This window comes from Scyliorhinus canicula, chromosome 14 (assembly GCF_902713615.1).
Source record: "Scyliorhinus canicula chromosome 14, sScyCan1.1, whole genome shotgun sequence".
Classification (NCBI taxonomy): domain Eukaryota; kingdom Metazoa; phylum Chordata; class Chondrichthyes; order Carcharhiniformes; family Scyliorhinidae; genus Scyliorhinus; species Scyliorhinus canicula.
The window spans coordinates 157492786-157508646 of NC_052159.1; the positions used below are offsets into that span (position 1 = coordinate 157492786).

At 46.0% G+C, this 15861-nt stretch overlaps 1 protein-coding gene across 1 annotated transcript in view; it reads left to right on the forward strand.

Annotated features, from left to right (window-relative positions):
- Positions 1–925: 925 nt before the first annotated feature.
- si:ch73-390b10.2 (Golgi pH regulator) overlaps positions 926–15861 on the forward strand; it is a 54551-nt gene continuing 39615 nt past the window's right edge. The window contains exons 1-5 of the mRNA XM_038817885.1: positions 926–1035; positions 6041–6100; positions 7549–7652; positions 11997–12103; positions 14859–14960. Of these exons, the coding sequence (XP_038673813.1) occupies positions 994–1035; positions 6041–6100; positions 7549–7652; positions 11997–12103; positions 14859–14960 (415 nt within the window). The 5' untranslated portion in view covers positions 926–993. The remainder of the gene's footprint in view (positions 1036–6040; positions 6101–7548; positions 7653–11996; positions 12104–14858; positions 14961–15861) is intronic.

Here is a 15861-nt window from a genome sequence, read left to right on the forward strand (position 1 = left end):
GTGCGGCACTCCCTCAGTACTGACCCTCTGACAGTGCGGCACTCCCTCAGTACTGACCCTCTGACAGTGCTGCACTCCCTCAGTACTGACCCTCTGACAGTGCGGCACTCCCTCAGTACTGACCCTCTGACAGTGTGGCACTCCCTCAGTACTGACCCTCTGACAGTGCGGCACTCCCTCAGTACTGACCCTCTGACATTGCAGCACTCCCTCAGTACTGACCCTCTGACAGTGCAGCACTCCCTCAGTACTGACCCTCTGACAGTGTGGCACTCCCTCAGTACTGACCCTCTGACAGTGCGGCACTCCCTCAGTACTGACCCTCTGACAGTGCGGCACTCCCTCAGTACTGACCCTCTGACAGTGCGGCACTCCCTCAGTACTGACCCTCTGACAGTGCGGCACTCCCTCAGTACTGACCCTCTGACAGTGCGGCACTCCCTCAGTACTGACCCTCTGACAGTGCGGCACTCCCTCAGTACTGACCCTCTGACAGTGCGGCACTCCCTCAGTACTGACCCTCTGACAGTGCTGCACTCCCTCAGTACTGACCCTCTGACAGTGCGGCACTCCCTCAGTACTGACCCTCTGACAGTGCGGCACTCCCTCAGTACTGACCCTCTGACAGTGCGGCGCTCCCTCAGTACTGACCCTCTGACAGTGCGGCACTCCCTCAGTACTGACCCTCTGACAGTGCAGCATTCCCTCAGTACTGACCCTCTGACAGTGCAGCACTCCCTCTGTACTGACCCTCTGACAGTGCGGCACTCCCTCAGTACTGACCCTCTGACAGAGCGACACTCCCTCAGTACTGACCCTCTGACAGTGCGGCACTCCCTCAGTACTGACCCTCTGACAGTGCAGGTCTCACTGATCTGTCTCCTTTCTCGGACGCTAAGTGCCAGCCGTTGCCATGGTGACCAGTCTCTACGTCGCGGTTGAGACGTCAGCGTGGTCGCATGTTGATGACGTACATGGAACGGGGTCGGCGCCATGTCGTTTGTTGTGGACTCGGTCATCATGTTCTCGTCGCAGGTCAGTGCGGCCGGAGGCCGGACAGCCCGCCCAGGCCGGACACACCGCGGGCGGGGCCGGTAACCGGACACATCCCGGGCCAGGGGCCGGATACCGGACACTCACCCCGGGCAGGGCCGGATACCAGACACTCACCCCGGACCAGGATCGGACACTCACCCCGGGCAGGGCCGGAGAGCTCTCCCCCCGGCCCCCCTGCCACTTTCTCAGCCCATGTCCATGTCTCTTCCGCCCGCCCGCCCCCCTTTGCTGGGTATCCCCCCCCCCCCCCCCCCCCCGTCTCTCCCCATTCCTTCCACAGCACCATGGGGCGAGCTGCGGATCTTTGCTGATCTCTCCTCTGTGTTCAGCATCTTTGCCTCCACCTGTGCCTCTGTAATCTGGTCCTGCAAGAGTTTCTGCCCATTGGAGTGAAGATGAGCATTCCCAGCAGTGCCCAGGACATGTCTGCTGCTCTTTGCTGATGTTCATGCTCCAAACGAGCGTCACCAGCTCAAATCATAGAACCCCTACAATTCAGATGGAGGCCGTTCGGCCCATCGTGTCTGTGCCCACGCTCCTAACGAATGCTTCACCAAGGCCCTCTCCCCACCCAACCTATCCCTGTAACTTCACCTCCACATCTTTGGACACTTCAGTGAAAATTTAGCTTTGCCAATCCACCTAACCTGCTCATTTTTGGACAATGGGAGGAAACCCACACATACATGGGGAGAATATGCAAACTCAACACAGTCACCCAAGATCGGAATCAAACCCAAGTCCCTCCCTGGTGCTGTGAGGCAGCAGTGCTAACCACCATGCCTCCCTAAACAACATATCCTTCTATCCTTTTCTCCATTGTTTTCAGGCAGTTTCCCCCAAAATGTATCTATGCTATTCACGCCAGCTATTGCATACAGTACGCCAGCTATTGCTGTGGGCAGCATGGTAGCACAGTGTGTAGCACTGTTGCTTCACAGATCCAGGGGCCCAGGTTTGATTCCCGGCTTGGGTCGCTGTCTGTGCGGAGTCTGCACGTTCTCCCTGTGTCTGCGTGGGTTTCCTCCTGGTGCTCCGGTTTCCTCCCACGAGTTTCAAAAGACGTGCTGTTTGGTGAATTGGACATTCTGAATTCTTCCTCCGTGTACGCAAACAGGTGCCAGAGTGTGGCAACTAGCGAATTTTCACAGTAACTTCATTGCAGTGTAAATGTAAGCCTACTTGTCACAATAAAGATTATTATTATTGTAGTAGTGACTTGCCCATGCCATTTATTCACATAATGCTCACCTAGTCATATTGGGATTCAAAGGCACCAGTTGCCAACAAAAAGAATTCCACAAAGGATTTTGAAGAGTGGATCTAGAAAGTGGTGGCACACTGGAAATATGTGTCTTTTTGTTTACTTTGTGTTGAAAACACCCATCTTAACCCCTGCCTTTAACAGGGACAAATAAGTTTAAAACGGTTAATAAAGCCACAAAAGCATGAGCATGCATTGCTGTCAAAAGTACAAAAACCAGGGTGCTTTAGAGTACCGCTGAAATAGTTAGAAATGCAACTCTGATCAGACATGATCTCCTAAGATAAAAATGCCTTCCGTTTTCTGTGTCAGCTATGCGTCAGTTGTCAGGAAAGCAGAGGTCATTTATCTGAACTACATTTGTATTGTTAAAGGTTAAAAATAAGGTATAGATTTAAGTGGGTTTGATTTGAGTTTTTGGTGAAAGAAAGAGTCAGTCTCTAGTTAAATTCGTGTCAAAGGTGTTTGCATGTTTGGAGGTTTTAATTTCTGTTCAAATTGTGTTTCTATTTTGCTGAGAGAGTTTGCAATGTGAAAAGTAAATTAAAGCTTAGTGAAGGAAAGAGATGTTGCTTAGCACCTTTAGGAAAAAGCTTTTTGAGTTTGGTTTTTAATTGGAAGCCAGAGAAAAACCTTTGCAGGGAGGAGAGGGAACATCTCTTGCAGCTTTGTTGAAAGAAAAGCCATACAATGGACCAAGGGGTAAGGAAGCAAATACCAAAAATCAAAGGAACTATAAAAATGAAGAGAAGTTTCAGTAGAACAGTACAGCACAGAACAGGCCCTTCGGCCCTCGATGTTGTGCCGAGCAATGATCACCCTACTCAAACCCACGTATCCACCCTATACCTGTAACCCAACAACCCCCCCTTAACCTTACTTTTTAGGACACTACGGGCAATTTAGCACGGCCAATCCACCTAACCCGCACACCTTTGGACTGTGGGAGGAAACCCACGCACACACGGGGAGGACGTGCAGACTCCACACAGACAGTGACCCAGCCGGGAATCGAACCTGGGACCCTGGAGCTGTGAAGCATTTATGCTAACCACCATGCTACTGTGCTGCCCCCGTTTCAAGAACGTTTTAAATTAAAAGAGCAGAGAAAACTGGAACTAGAACAGGGTACTGTTCAGTGAAGACAGACAGAGCTGAGGAGGAGTTGGCTAGTGAGAAACCAGAAAGATATCTGAAGTCGTTCTAAGGTTTGTGATACCTTAATATAGTTTGTGAGACGTTAGTTGAAATAATTGTAGAGCAAGCAGTGGCCAGATCTCGGAGTTTCTGTAAAAGCATTCATGGCAAAGGAATCCTGAATGGAGAGTTGATAAAACCTGAGACAGAACCTTAAATCAGTGGTGAGGAAGCTTTGTTTGGAAGGATAGTTGGAAAAACTGGAGGCGGATTCTTGATGCCAACAGCTAATGGAAAGTATTATTTGAAGGAAGATTTTAAAGTGTATCTTTCTGAGATTGTAGCTTTGAAACACCTGTGACACTCATTTGGGGGAAATTTGAGGAGAAATCCACAGAAGATCGATTGAGCAGCATCTGCCAGTTGGTTTCCGAATGGGTTGTTAACCTTAAAATGTGTACGTTTGTGAAGATGGGAGTAGTGTAGGAGTATTATATTATAATCAAACTTTCCTTGTCTAATAATTATTTTTGTTGTTAAAAGCTAATTGGCATTCTCGTGACTCTCTTCCTCCACGTATTCTTAAAAAATGTAAGTGTTACGGTCTTCTGAGCCAGGGTTTCATTCTGCCACCTTCCTGTCCAGTAGTAATACCAACTGCAATCATACCTCAAGTGGATAGCATGCTTGCCGCTGGTTTGAATGTTGATGGTTCAAGAATCACTCCAGAGCTTGAGCACAAAAGTTCAGGCTGACACTTTGAGGCTTGTACTGAGTACTGAAGGAGTATTGCATTGTCAAAGCTGCTGTCTTTTGGATGTGGTGTTATACTGAGGGCCTCTAAAAGGACATGAAATATCCCATCATCTGAATTTAAGGAAGTGTGTCCTGGCCAATATTTGTTAGCATCACTTATGACCTGGCCAATATCACATTGTGAGAGTTTGCTGCTTATACATTGGCTGCTGTGTTTCCTACATTGATTGATTGAGATTTATTTTCACATGTACCGAAGTACAGTGAAAAGTATTTTTCTGCGGCCAAGGGAACGTACACTGTATGTACATAGTAGACACAAAAATAATCGACAGAGTACATTGGCAATGATACCTCAACAAATAGTGATTGGTTACAGTGCGGGACAAGGGACAAACAAGTAATACATGAGCAAGAGCAGCATAGGGCATCGTGAATAGTGTTCTTACAGGGAACAGATCAGTCTGAGGGAAAGTCGTTGAGTCCAGTAGCTGTGGGGAAGAAGCTGTTCCATATGTCTAGATGTGTGGGTCTTCAGACTTTACCATTGTGACAGGGCTTCAACAAGTACTTCAGTAGCTGTAAAGTCATTCTAAGATTGTGACAGACACTGTAGAAAATTATTTTTCTGATGATTGACTGGAGTTTGATACGCCAAGCTGAGACAGAGCAGTGTTTCCCTAAGTCTTGATGGTCAGACAAATAATGGGATTACTGGTTGCAGCAATATTTTTGGAGGTGGATTTGGGCCTGAATTTCCTCAGAGTGGCAGTCCGACCAAGATTGCCACTCCGCTCATAGTTTTTAAAACTTTTTTTTATCATGTCTCACCCGACCTTCCAGCTCAGGCAGGGCAAGGTCAGAGTAGTGCAGCACATCTCCAGGGCCAAGTGTTGAAGTGCAGCTCTGTCGAATGCAAGGAAGCCACACACCCTTTTATTTTACAGCACTAGTTGCCATAAATCGGGAAAAAGTCCAGTGAGGTTTTGGGGTCCTTGACAGGTTAAGGCGAAGTGTATAAGGCAAGTGGTATGATTTGTGGTGTTGGCCCAGGGTGAGGGAGGGTCAGAGTCGGGCCTCAAAAGATATCTGCACTGCTTTCATTCTGACCTGTTGCGCATCCTTCTTTCCTTCACCCTGCCTTTGGTGCTGGTATTTTCAACTGTCTTTGAACTCTGGAATCCTCTGTCCAAGCTTTGCATCTCCATCTCTCTTCAGTTAAGACCACGATTAAAACCTACCTGTTTGATCAAATGGCTGGTCACATCCTAACCTGATTTAGCATCATTCTTTGGCTGATTACACTCACGTGAAGTACCTTTGGACATTTTAGTACATTGAAGGTTCTATATAAATACAAATTATTTTTGAGCAGTTTAGAATCTGCTGTCAGATGTATAATTACTACTGGAATCCTTTGATCAAATAATGTTTTCTCCTGACCGGTCAGCCCTCTTGCACCTCCCGTAAACTGGTGCTCATTCTAAACTCTGCACCCCGAATCCTAACTCACTCCTGTTCCAAGCTCACAGCTTCTCTAAGTCTTCCTTCTTTAAGACACTCCATAAAATCTGCCTCTGACTGAATGTTTGGTCATCTGGCCTAATATCTTCTTCTGTGGCTCAGAGTCACATTTTATCTGATAAAGTGCTCTTGTGAAGTGCCTTGGGATGTCTTGCTATGTTAAAGGTGTCATATGAATACAAGTTGTTATTGCAGTGCGCTAGTCTGAGCCATTGGAACACCTCAGTTTCACACAAGAGAATGAAGCAGCTGAATTTGGTTTGGGATATTGAATGACGTTTTTTGTGTGCATCACTTTTGCAGGTCCTATTTTTTGGATTCGGGTGGCTTTTCTTCATGCGTCAGTTATTCAAAGATTATGAGGTAAATTTCCAAGTGCTACAAAGTCAACGCGAGGTGGCTATTGTTTATATGACTAACATCCGAAATGAGTTCCATTATGGTTTGAATTGTTATCGGATACAATGTGCTCCTTAGATTATTTTTGTCTTGCGTTGGTTGTACCATGTTTGAAATTCTTGGGATTTTGTGTGTAGTAATTTTTTTAAGTTTTCTTTTTCTTCGTGCTCGAGAGAAGTATATTTGAAAAGCAGGAAAATTATGTTGAACACAATTTGTGTCTCAGAATGTTTTATCACGTTAAGGGCACTATATAAATTACTGTTGAACGTATTGAACCTTGGTGCACAGTCTCCATGGTTAGACCACACTTGGAATACTGTGCACAGTTAAACTAAAGTACCATAGAATTTACAGTGCAGAAGGAGACCATTCGGCCCATTGAGTCTACACCAGCCCTTAGAAAGAGCACCCCACTTAATCCCATGCCTCCACCCTATCCCGGTAATTAATCTCTGGGACACTAAGGGGCAATTCATCATGGCCAATCCACCTAACCTGCCCATCTTTGGACAGTGGGAGGAAACCCACGCAGACATGGGGAGAACGTGCAAACTCCACACAGACAGTGACCAAGGCCGGAATTGAACCTGGATCCCTGGAGCTGTGAAGCAGCAGTGCTAACCACTGTGCCATCGTGCGCTCCATGTTTTAAAAAGGATATAGAAGCACTGGGGAAAATGCAAAAAAGATTTACAAGAATGATACCAATACTGATGGTTATACCTATCAGTATAGATTGGGCAGGGCAGGGCTGTTCAGTTGCAGAATTAATATTTAATAAATTCAGTAGACTATCTTTCTCCCCATTTTAGAGCTTTTCTTCACCGATTGCACATGTAAATCATGCTGCGTGAGATTAATCTTTATTCTCAGGGGTTAGAGTTTCTGATTTTACTGAATACTAGTAATACATCAAACCAATGTTCACCTGTGCCTCTTCAGGAAATAAACCTGCCCTCCTTACATGGTGTGGCCACTATGTTTCTCCGCTCCCACACCAGCACAGCTGACTCTTAATTTCCCTTTGAATTAACCTAGCAAGCCATTCAGTTAAAGGTAACTAGGAATGTGTATAGAAGCAACCTCGCTCGAAACCACCACGCATAAACAATTTGGTGATGAGGTGAAGTGACGTGGGTGAGGGCTTGTGTGAAGCCTAAATGCTGACATAGACTTTTTGGGCCAAATGGCCTGCTTCCATACTGTAAATTCTTTGTGATGGGTTTATAATGGGAAAATTGCCTACTATTCCTGCTATCAGCAATAATTGTCACCTTTAAGCTGAATAACACCATTTAGCTTGTTTTAATACTTTCTTACCAAGAATAGCAGCTGTCTGCGTGTTTTCATGACTGGAAGCTACTGTCCATTGTGCTACACAGTGTTAAATAATGTATTCTTTATTACAGGTGAGACAGTATGTTGTCCAAATGGTTTTCTCTGTGATGTTTGCCTTCTCCTGCACTATGTTTGAACTCATCATCTTCGAGATTCTGGGTCTTTTAAACAGCAGGTGAGCAAGCATTCCTTATCACCATTTTAGGATAATGTAGGAATTCATCTCCTATTGGATCAATCCAAGAACATTCTTTCTGTGCTCTTCCAATTGTACATGAAGGTTGTTGGGTGTTTTTGGGCGCATTAGAATTAATTCTCTTATTACTTCACCAGTACAGCCAGCCAAAGTAAGTTCCTTGCTGTAAGACCATAAGTCATCGGAGCAGAATTAGGCCACTCGGCCCATCGAGTCTGCTCCGCCATTCAATCATGGCTGATATTTTCTCATCCCCATTCTCCTCCTGCCTTCTCCCCATAACCTTGATCCCCTTATTAATCAAGAACCTATCTGTCTCTATCTTAAAGACACTCAGTGATTTGACCTCCACAGCCTTCTGCGGCAAAGGTTTCCACAGATTCACCATCCTCTGGCTGAAGAAATTCCTCCTCATCTCTGTTTTAAAGGATCGTCCCTTTAGTCTGAGATGGTGTCCTCTGGTTCTAGTCTTTCCGACAAGTGGAAACATCCTCTCCCCGTCCACTCTATCCAGGCCTCGCAGTATCTTGTACGTTTCAATAAGATCCCCTCTCATCCTTCTAAACTCCCAACAAGTACAGACCCAGAGTCCTCAACCGTTCCTCATATAAGTTCTTCATTCCAGGGATCACTCTTGTGAACCTCCTCTGGACCTTTTCCAAGGCCAACACATCTTTCCTTAGATACGGGGCCCAAAACTGCTCCCAATACTCTAAATGGGGTCTGATCAGAGCCTTATACAGCCTCAGAAGTACATCCATGGTCTTGTATTCTAGCCCTCTTGACATGAATGCTAACATTGCATTTGCCTTCTCAACGGCCGACTGAACTTGCACATTGCTAAACTCATTGAGAGAAAAGCTGCAAGGTTACGTGTAACAAGGTTCCATAAACAGCCTTGTTTATGGCTGTGTGATAATAGCCAGATGATGCTTTTAATGTTGGCTGAGGGGTAAATATTGACCAACACACTGGGGAAAAATCCCCATCTCCTCTTCAAAATATTGCCATTGGAGTTTTTCCATCCACCTGAACATTTTTAAAATTCATTTGCGAGGTATGGACATCACTGATAAGCCAATATTTATCACCTCTTATTGCCCTTGAGAAGGTGGCTGTGATCTGCCACCAAATTGCCGTTGTCAATATAGTGTAGGTACAGTTAGGATGGGAGCTGTGGGATTTTGACCCAGTGACAGTGAAGGAACAGCGATATAATTCCAGGCCAGAATAGTGTGTGACTTAAAGGGAAACATGCAGGGTGTGGTGTCATCCTTGGCATGATCAAGGTGGTGGGATTAAAAGGTGCTTTCAAAGGAAGTCTAGCAAGGTTGCTGCAGTGCACCTTATAGCTGATACATACTGCTGCTCAAAAGGTGACAATGAAACACCATTGAACATGTCCACCCACCTACAAATATCTCTATCTCTCCAGATATTGAATCAATGGTCCATAAGGCCTGGTGAGAAATCTGAGTTTCCCTGAATGGGCGAGAGAGTGGAAGTTTCATTTTGGTTTACCCTCCAGCTGATGGACTATCCTCCACGCTTAAGAGTGTTGATGATTATAGGATTCTCATACTGAACAGATCCAGCCTTGAAATCCCTGTAACACCACAGGGTCTGTGAGGAGTATGCAGACTGGCCAGATTCAATGTTGAGCTAATTAAAAGAGGGCCCTCTCTGACCCAAACTGTTATAAACCCCTTGGAGCCAGGGAGTTACAGTTCAGTCAATTTCAAGGAAAGCTTCGTTTTATTCCATATAAATGATCTGAGCATCCCATTGATTTCCTTTATGACCCTAAAAGACACAACTGGCAGCATCTGTGAAGAATACAATAACCTAAGCAACACATTTATCTTAGTCAACTCTAACCTGCCCGACCACAATATCGGCAAAAACGATTGACAGAGCAGGTCCCACCTAATAAATGCAATTAACGGCGGGGGGGGGGAGTTTGCCCATACAAATGTTTATAGGTGGGGGTAACCACAATATCCAGATAAGTAAACCCTGAAAGGAGCCACTTAAATGGAAAATCAGGCAGGTCTGCCTCTGAGCCCACCCAATGGGAGAGCCTTGAAGACTTTGAAAATTGATTTTGCAGCCCGAGAAAAGCTAAATCAATCCGCCACGTTAATAATAGCGGGACTCTGAAAGCATACTTAATCTTTTCCAATCTCAGAAATTCTGCCATATCCCCCAGCCATGCCAGGGCCCCAGGAGGCACTGCCAATTTCCATCCAAGCAGGACTCGTCGCCAGGCTATCAGAGAGGCGAAGGCAAGTTGCCCACCCTCTTCCCATCAAGGATCTCCGGCAAGTCCAACACAGATAAATGGCCACCAGTGGACATGGCTCCAGCTAATCCCCATGATCTGCGACATGGTCTCAAAGAACGAGACCCAGAACTCAATCAATTTTGGGCAGGACCACAACATGTGCGAGTGATTCGCTGGCCCCCTTAGACACCATTCACACCTGTCCTCTACATTGGGGTAGAACCCACTCATGCGCGCTCTAGTCAGGTGTGCCCTATGGGCTACTTTAAATTGTATCAGGCTCAGCCTGGCTCAGGAGGATGTGGAGTTTACCCGAGACAAAATCTCACTTCAGAATCCTCCCTTCAATCCCAGGCCCAATTCCTCTTTCCACTTCTCCTTTATTTCCTCTAATAGAAGCTTCCCTCTCTCCAGCAACCACCCATATATATCTTCCCTTCTCCCAACTCGACACGAGATAGCATCCTGGTCACCAGTGTAGGTCTTGGTAATTGAGGGAACTAAGAGAGTTCTTTGCGAACCCCGTTGAGAGTTGAAATTTTTTCATCACCTCCTCCAGTCCCCCAAACCTTCCCCAACAGACCCCTGAACCTCTCAACCCCCTCCTCTTCCAAATCCTGTACGTTACACCCATCCCCAAGGGTGCAAACCTATGGCCGCAAACTGGCAGCAATAATGACATGCCCCCCAATCTAAAATACTGCCTGAACTGGTTCCAGATTCTTGGAGACACTGCCACTACCGGCTCGCTGTGAATCTGGCTGGAGAGAACTGGAGAGGGGCACTAACCAGTGCCCTTAGACACGACCCTACATAGGAGGCCTCCTCCATCTGCCCCCACCCCGACCACGCTCCCCTAATGCCACTTGTACCTTCTCAATGTTCGCCGCCCAGTAACGTAACATTAGATTTGGTAATGCCAGCCCTCCCAAACACAGTTCCCTCTGCAGAAAGGCTTTTTGAATCCTGGGAGTCTTACCCGCCCACACAAAGGCCGAGATTAACTTGTCCACCATAACAAAAAAAGATCTGGGGCGGAAGATCAGGAGAGAATGGAATACAACTAAGAATCTCGGCAGAATTTTGTTGATTTTAAGCGTCTGCGCTGGACCCGCCAATGAAAGCGAGAGGGCATCCCACGTCTTCAAGTCCTCTTTCACCCCCTCTACCAGACTGGCCAAGTTCAATTTGTGCAACAGGGCCCAGTCATGAGCCACCTGAATCCCTAGGTATCTAAACTCCGTCTTGGCTAGCTTGCATGGCAGCATTACCAAATCTACCCCCTTCCCAGGGGGTTATCCGAGAAAATTTCGCTCTTGCTAACATTGGGTTTGTATCCTGAGAAGGATCTAAACTTCCCCAGCATCTCCATTATCTTTTCTACACTAGATAGGGGGTCAAAAACATACAACAACAGAATGTCCACATGAATGGACACACCATGCTCCTTACCCCCTCTCTCAATACCTCTCCACCCATTCGACAACCTCAGTGCGATGGTCAAAGGTTCAATTGTTAACGCAAACAATAACGGGGACAATGGGCATCCCTGCCGCATGCCCCTGTACAGCCGGAAATACCCCATCACCATGCATTGGGAACGCTGTACAACAGTGTCCGAATTTCAAGGACAAACTCAGCTCTGTTAGTTAATGATGCGAGCCTCAATTTGATCAATGTTTATTCACCCATCTGCTGAAGTGTTTGTTATCATGTGGCTGTATGTGATCCAGTAAACCAGAGTACAATGGCAAGGTGCCCTGTCTGATCCCCAAGTCTTGTTACATTGACTTAGAAATTGGGCAGATAAAGAGAAAATCTGGGCCACATTGGTCAGATAAATGCACAATCTGAGTCACACTGATCAGATAAACATCCAATCTGAGTTACATTGATCAGATAAAAACACAGTCTGGGTTATTTGGGGTAGATAAAAGCAAAACTTGGGCCAAACCGATCAGATAAAGACGCATTCTGCTTTGAGACATCGTTTTGCAGTGCAAGAATATTCACTACAACTAACCTTTGTTATCTTTCAGCTCGAGGTATTTTCATTGGAAGTTGAATCTATACATCACCCTCGTGGCACTTATTTTTATCGTCCCTTTCTACATTGGCTACTTTGTGGTCAGCAACATTCGACTTTGTAAGTAGTTTCAACCATATCATGTACCCGAGATAATATTACAATGCATATTTATTAGCACAATTGCTTCACAGCTGCAGGGTCCCAGGTTCGATTCCCGGCTTGGGTCACTGTCTGTGCGGAGTCTGCACGTTCTCCCCATCTGCGTGGTTTCCTCCGGGTGCTCCGGTTTCCTCCCGCAGTCCAAAGATGTGCAGGTTAGGTGGCTTGGCCGTGCTGAATTGCCCTTAGCGACCAAAATTGCCCTTAGTGTTGGGTGGGGTTACTGGGTTATGGGGATAGGGTGGGAGATGTGCGGTTGGATGCTCTTTGCAAGAGCCGGTGCAGACTCGATGGGCCGATTGGCCTCCTTCTGCACTGTAAATTTTATGGATCTATGAAAAAATATTTAATTTGTATATTTTGAAGTAAGTCGAGCTATAATTTTGCTTTAGAATGTGCTAATTCCCCAGTACTTGGTACAGTTGCCAAGGTGCCTTATCCTGATGGTGGTAGCTATCCCGATTATTAATTATCATCCTGATAAATTTTATTGAAACAGACTAATTGTTGTTAGTTTAAATCCATCATTGAGGCCTGGACATTAATGTTGATAATTTGCAACGTTGTTCAACATTCAGTTCTCCGCTTCCCATCACCGTCAGGGAGAATTGCGAACAGGTGGAGAATATGGCGCGAGGGGAAAACCGCAAATTGTGCCCCATGTCAGCGGGCCCGTGCAAAACCGTCATTTTCCTGGATGTAAATCTCATTAGCAGGTTGGACACTTCATGCTCCACTCCTCCGCAATGCTCCACCCCTCTGTGTGAAGTCTCGCAGGCACGAATTGGTGCAAGTATTTACAAGTCGGGCTTTGTGCCCTGATTGCTTTTGGGGAGCGAGAAGGTAAAAAAAAAAGCCTCAAAAAACTGTCGGGCTTGCTAGGGGCTGGCTGCCTGGGCCGGGGGGAGTAGCGAGGAACGACTTGGTGTCAGGTCGGTGAACTTGGGGTGCCCCCGTAAGATCGGGATGGCCTGGCTCAGACTGCTGCTGTATGTGATTCAAATGCATACCTTTGGTGCTACTTGCAGGCTCCTGGCTGTTCACACTGCTGACTGCTCACTGTGTACTGTGACTGTTCAGAGAGCCTCTGATGATATGGAAGCCCACCTATCTGTCCCTCTGGAAACCCTCCAACCCCAGGGTTTTAATCAAGGGGATTTGCTTGGTCAAGCTCAATCACTGGCCCACCAGGTATTGGTGTTCCTCAGTGCACTCCTCAGAAGTGCAGCCCCACTGTAGTGGATGCAGGGTATTAGCTGAGCTCACCCCAACCAAAGGACATCTGCACTGTGGCCTATGGAGCCTCTCTGGCACACTGCCCCTCTCAGGGCAGAGGCCTCATCAATGACCCCACCCCTCAGGATTACGAACTGTCTCCTCCTAGTGAGGCTGGCAGCGCTGACTGCCTCTGTCACCACCTCCCAGGTGCTCTTCAGGAGAGCACGTTTGAGTCTGCAGACCATCCTAGGAAAGAGGGTGTTCCTTCTCTCCTCATTGGCATCAAACAGTGGGTCCACTTCAGACTCCCAAAATTGGTTCTTGCTGATAACTAGTTGGAGCAAAGACATTGGGACCATTTTGCTGAAATTGGTATTGGAGGTGTAACATTCAGTGTTCCCTCTAAGCTGTTCAGCCAAGCAAAACTTCCCACACAGGCCATGCACAAACCCAGCTCCTAAAGTTACCGCTCATGCACACCCATTCAAACATAATGGAAAGATCACCTGCACATCACAAAAGCAAATTAAATGTGTTCGTTGATAGCAAATTCCTAACTGCACTTGAGTGGTGACTATGTTTGTAGACCATCCTAACAGTTGCATGGAGAGAATGGAGAAGGTGGGGTTGTTCTTGGATTAGTGAAAGTGACGGGGAGATTTGAGAAATGTGTTCAATGCCATAAACGGTCTTAATCAAGTAAATAAGAATAAACTGATTCCATTGGGCAGTAACCAGAAGACACCAATATAAGATTGTTAACAAAAGAACCAGAGAAAAGAAAAATCAGGTTCACAAGAATGATCTCTGGAATGAAGAGCTTGGCATATGAGCAACGGTTGAGGACTCTGGGTCTGTACTCGGAATTTAGAAGGAGGAGGGGGGATCTTATTGAAACTTACAGGATACTGCGAAGCCTGGATGGAATGGACAGGGAGAGGATGTTTCCACTTGTAGGAAAAACTAGAACCCGAGGGCACAATCTCAGATTAAAGGGACGATCCTTTAAAACAGAGATGAGGAGGAATTTCTTCAGCCAGAGGGTGGTGAATCTGTGGAACTCTTTGCCGCAGAAGGCTGTGGAGGCCAAATCACTGAGTGTCTTTAAGACAGAGATAGATAGGTTCTTGATTAATAAGGGGATCAGGGGTTATGGGGAGAGTGCAGGAGAATGGGGACGAGAAAAATATCAGCCATGATTGAATGGCAGAGCAGACCCGATGGGCCGAGTGGCCTAATTCTGCTCCTATGTCTTATGTTTTACACAGCGAGTTATTATGATTTTGAATGCACTGCATGGTGGAAGTAGATGCAATAGAAATCTGTCAAAGAGGAATTGGATAAATACTTGAAGAGGAAAGATTTGTCGGGCTATAAGGAAATAAATGAGAGTGGGACTATATGGATAGCTTTTTCAAAGAGCTGATGTATGCATGATGGTTGAATGGCCTTGCGTGCTCTATTGCTCTGGTAATAACCTGTATCTTTTCTTTAGTACAGAGAAAGAGATTCCTGTTTGCATGTGTCATTTGGTTGGCATTCATGTACTTTTTCTGGAAGCTTGGCGATCCTTTTCCTATCCTAAGCCCAAAACATGGTGAGTCCATTTCAATTTTCTGTGAAGATGATTTACGACATATCATTTTACCAATAATGTGCTGAGGAGAGGTTGATTTTACAATTGAAAACCAGCTACACAGTTTTTACAAAAACACCTGATAGATTGAACTGCACTTTCGCAGCCATGAAGGAACTATGGAGCAAATCTATTTAAACCTCACCATTGATTCCTAACTCAAAGCCCAGTCTTTTATAATAAGCGTTCCACCCTCTTGTATATTTGCCAGTGACCCTGCTCCGATTTCTTATGTTCTTGAGTAGTTGTCGGCATTCTGCAGTCCCATGGTAACATTTCTAATTTACTCCCTCCTTGACTTGCATACAGCTGAGAGAGCAGGCATGTGACCTGTTGCTTCCCCACAGTGATAGGTCAATGGGCAAGAACATAGCAGATGGAATTTAGTGTGAACAAATGTGAAGTTATTCACTTTGCTTGGATGAACAGAAGTGCAGAGTATTTCTCAAATGGTGAGAGATTGGGAGGAGTTAATGTCCAAAGGAACCTAGGTGCCCTTGTACACAAGTCGCTGCAAACTAGCATGCAGGTGCAGCAAGGAAATAGGGAAGCAAATCATCTGTCATCCTTTTATTTCAAGAAGATTTGAGTACAGGAGAAAGATGTCTTGCTGCAGTTCTACAGAGCCTTGGTGAGACCACACCAGAAGCATTGTGTACAATTTTGGTCTCCTTATCTCAGGAGGGATATACTTGCCATAGAGAAAGTGAACATTCAAGAAGGCAGCTCACCCCACTTTCCCAAGGGCAATTAGGAATGGTCAATAAATATTTGCCCAGCTAGAAATACCTACATCTCGTAACAGCGTTCAACAGATTTTTTTCCCTGACCTGCTGGGATTGTCCGATAAGAAGAGATTGAG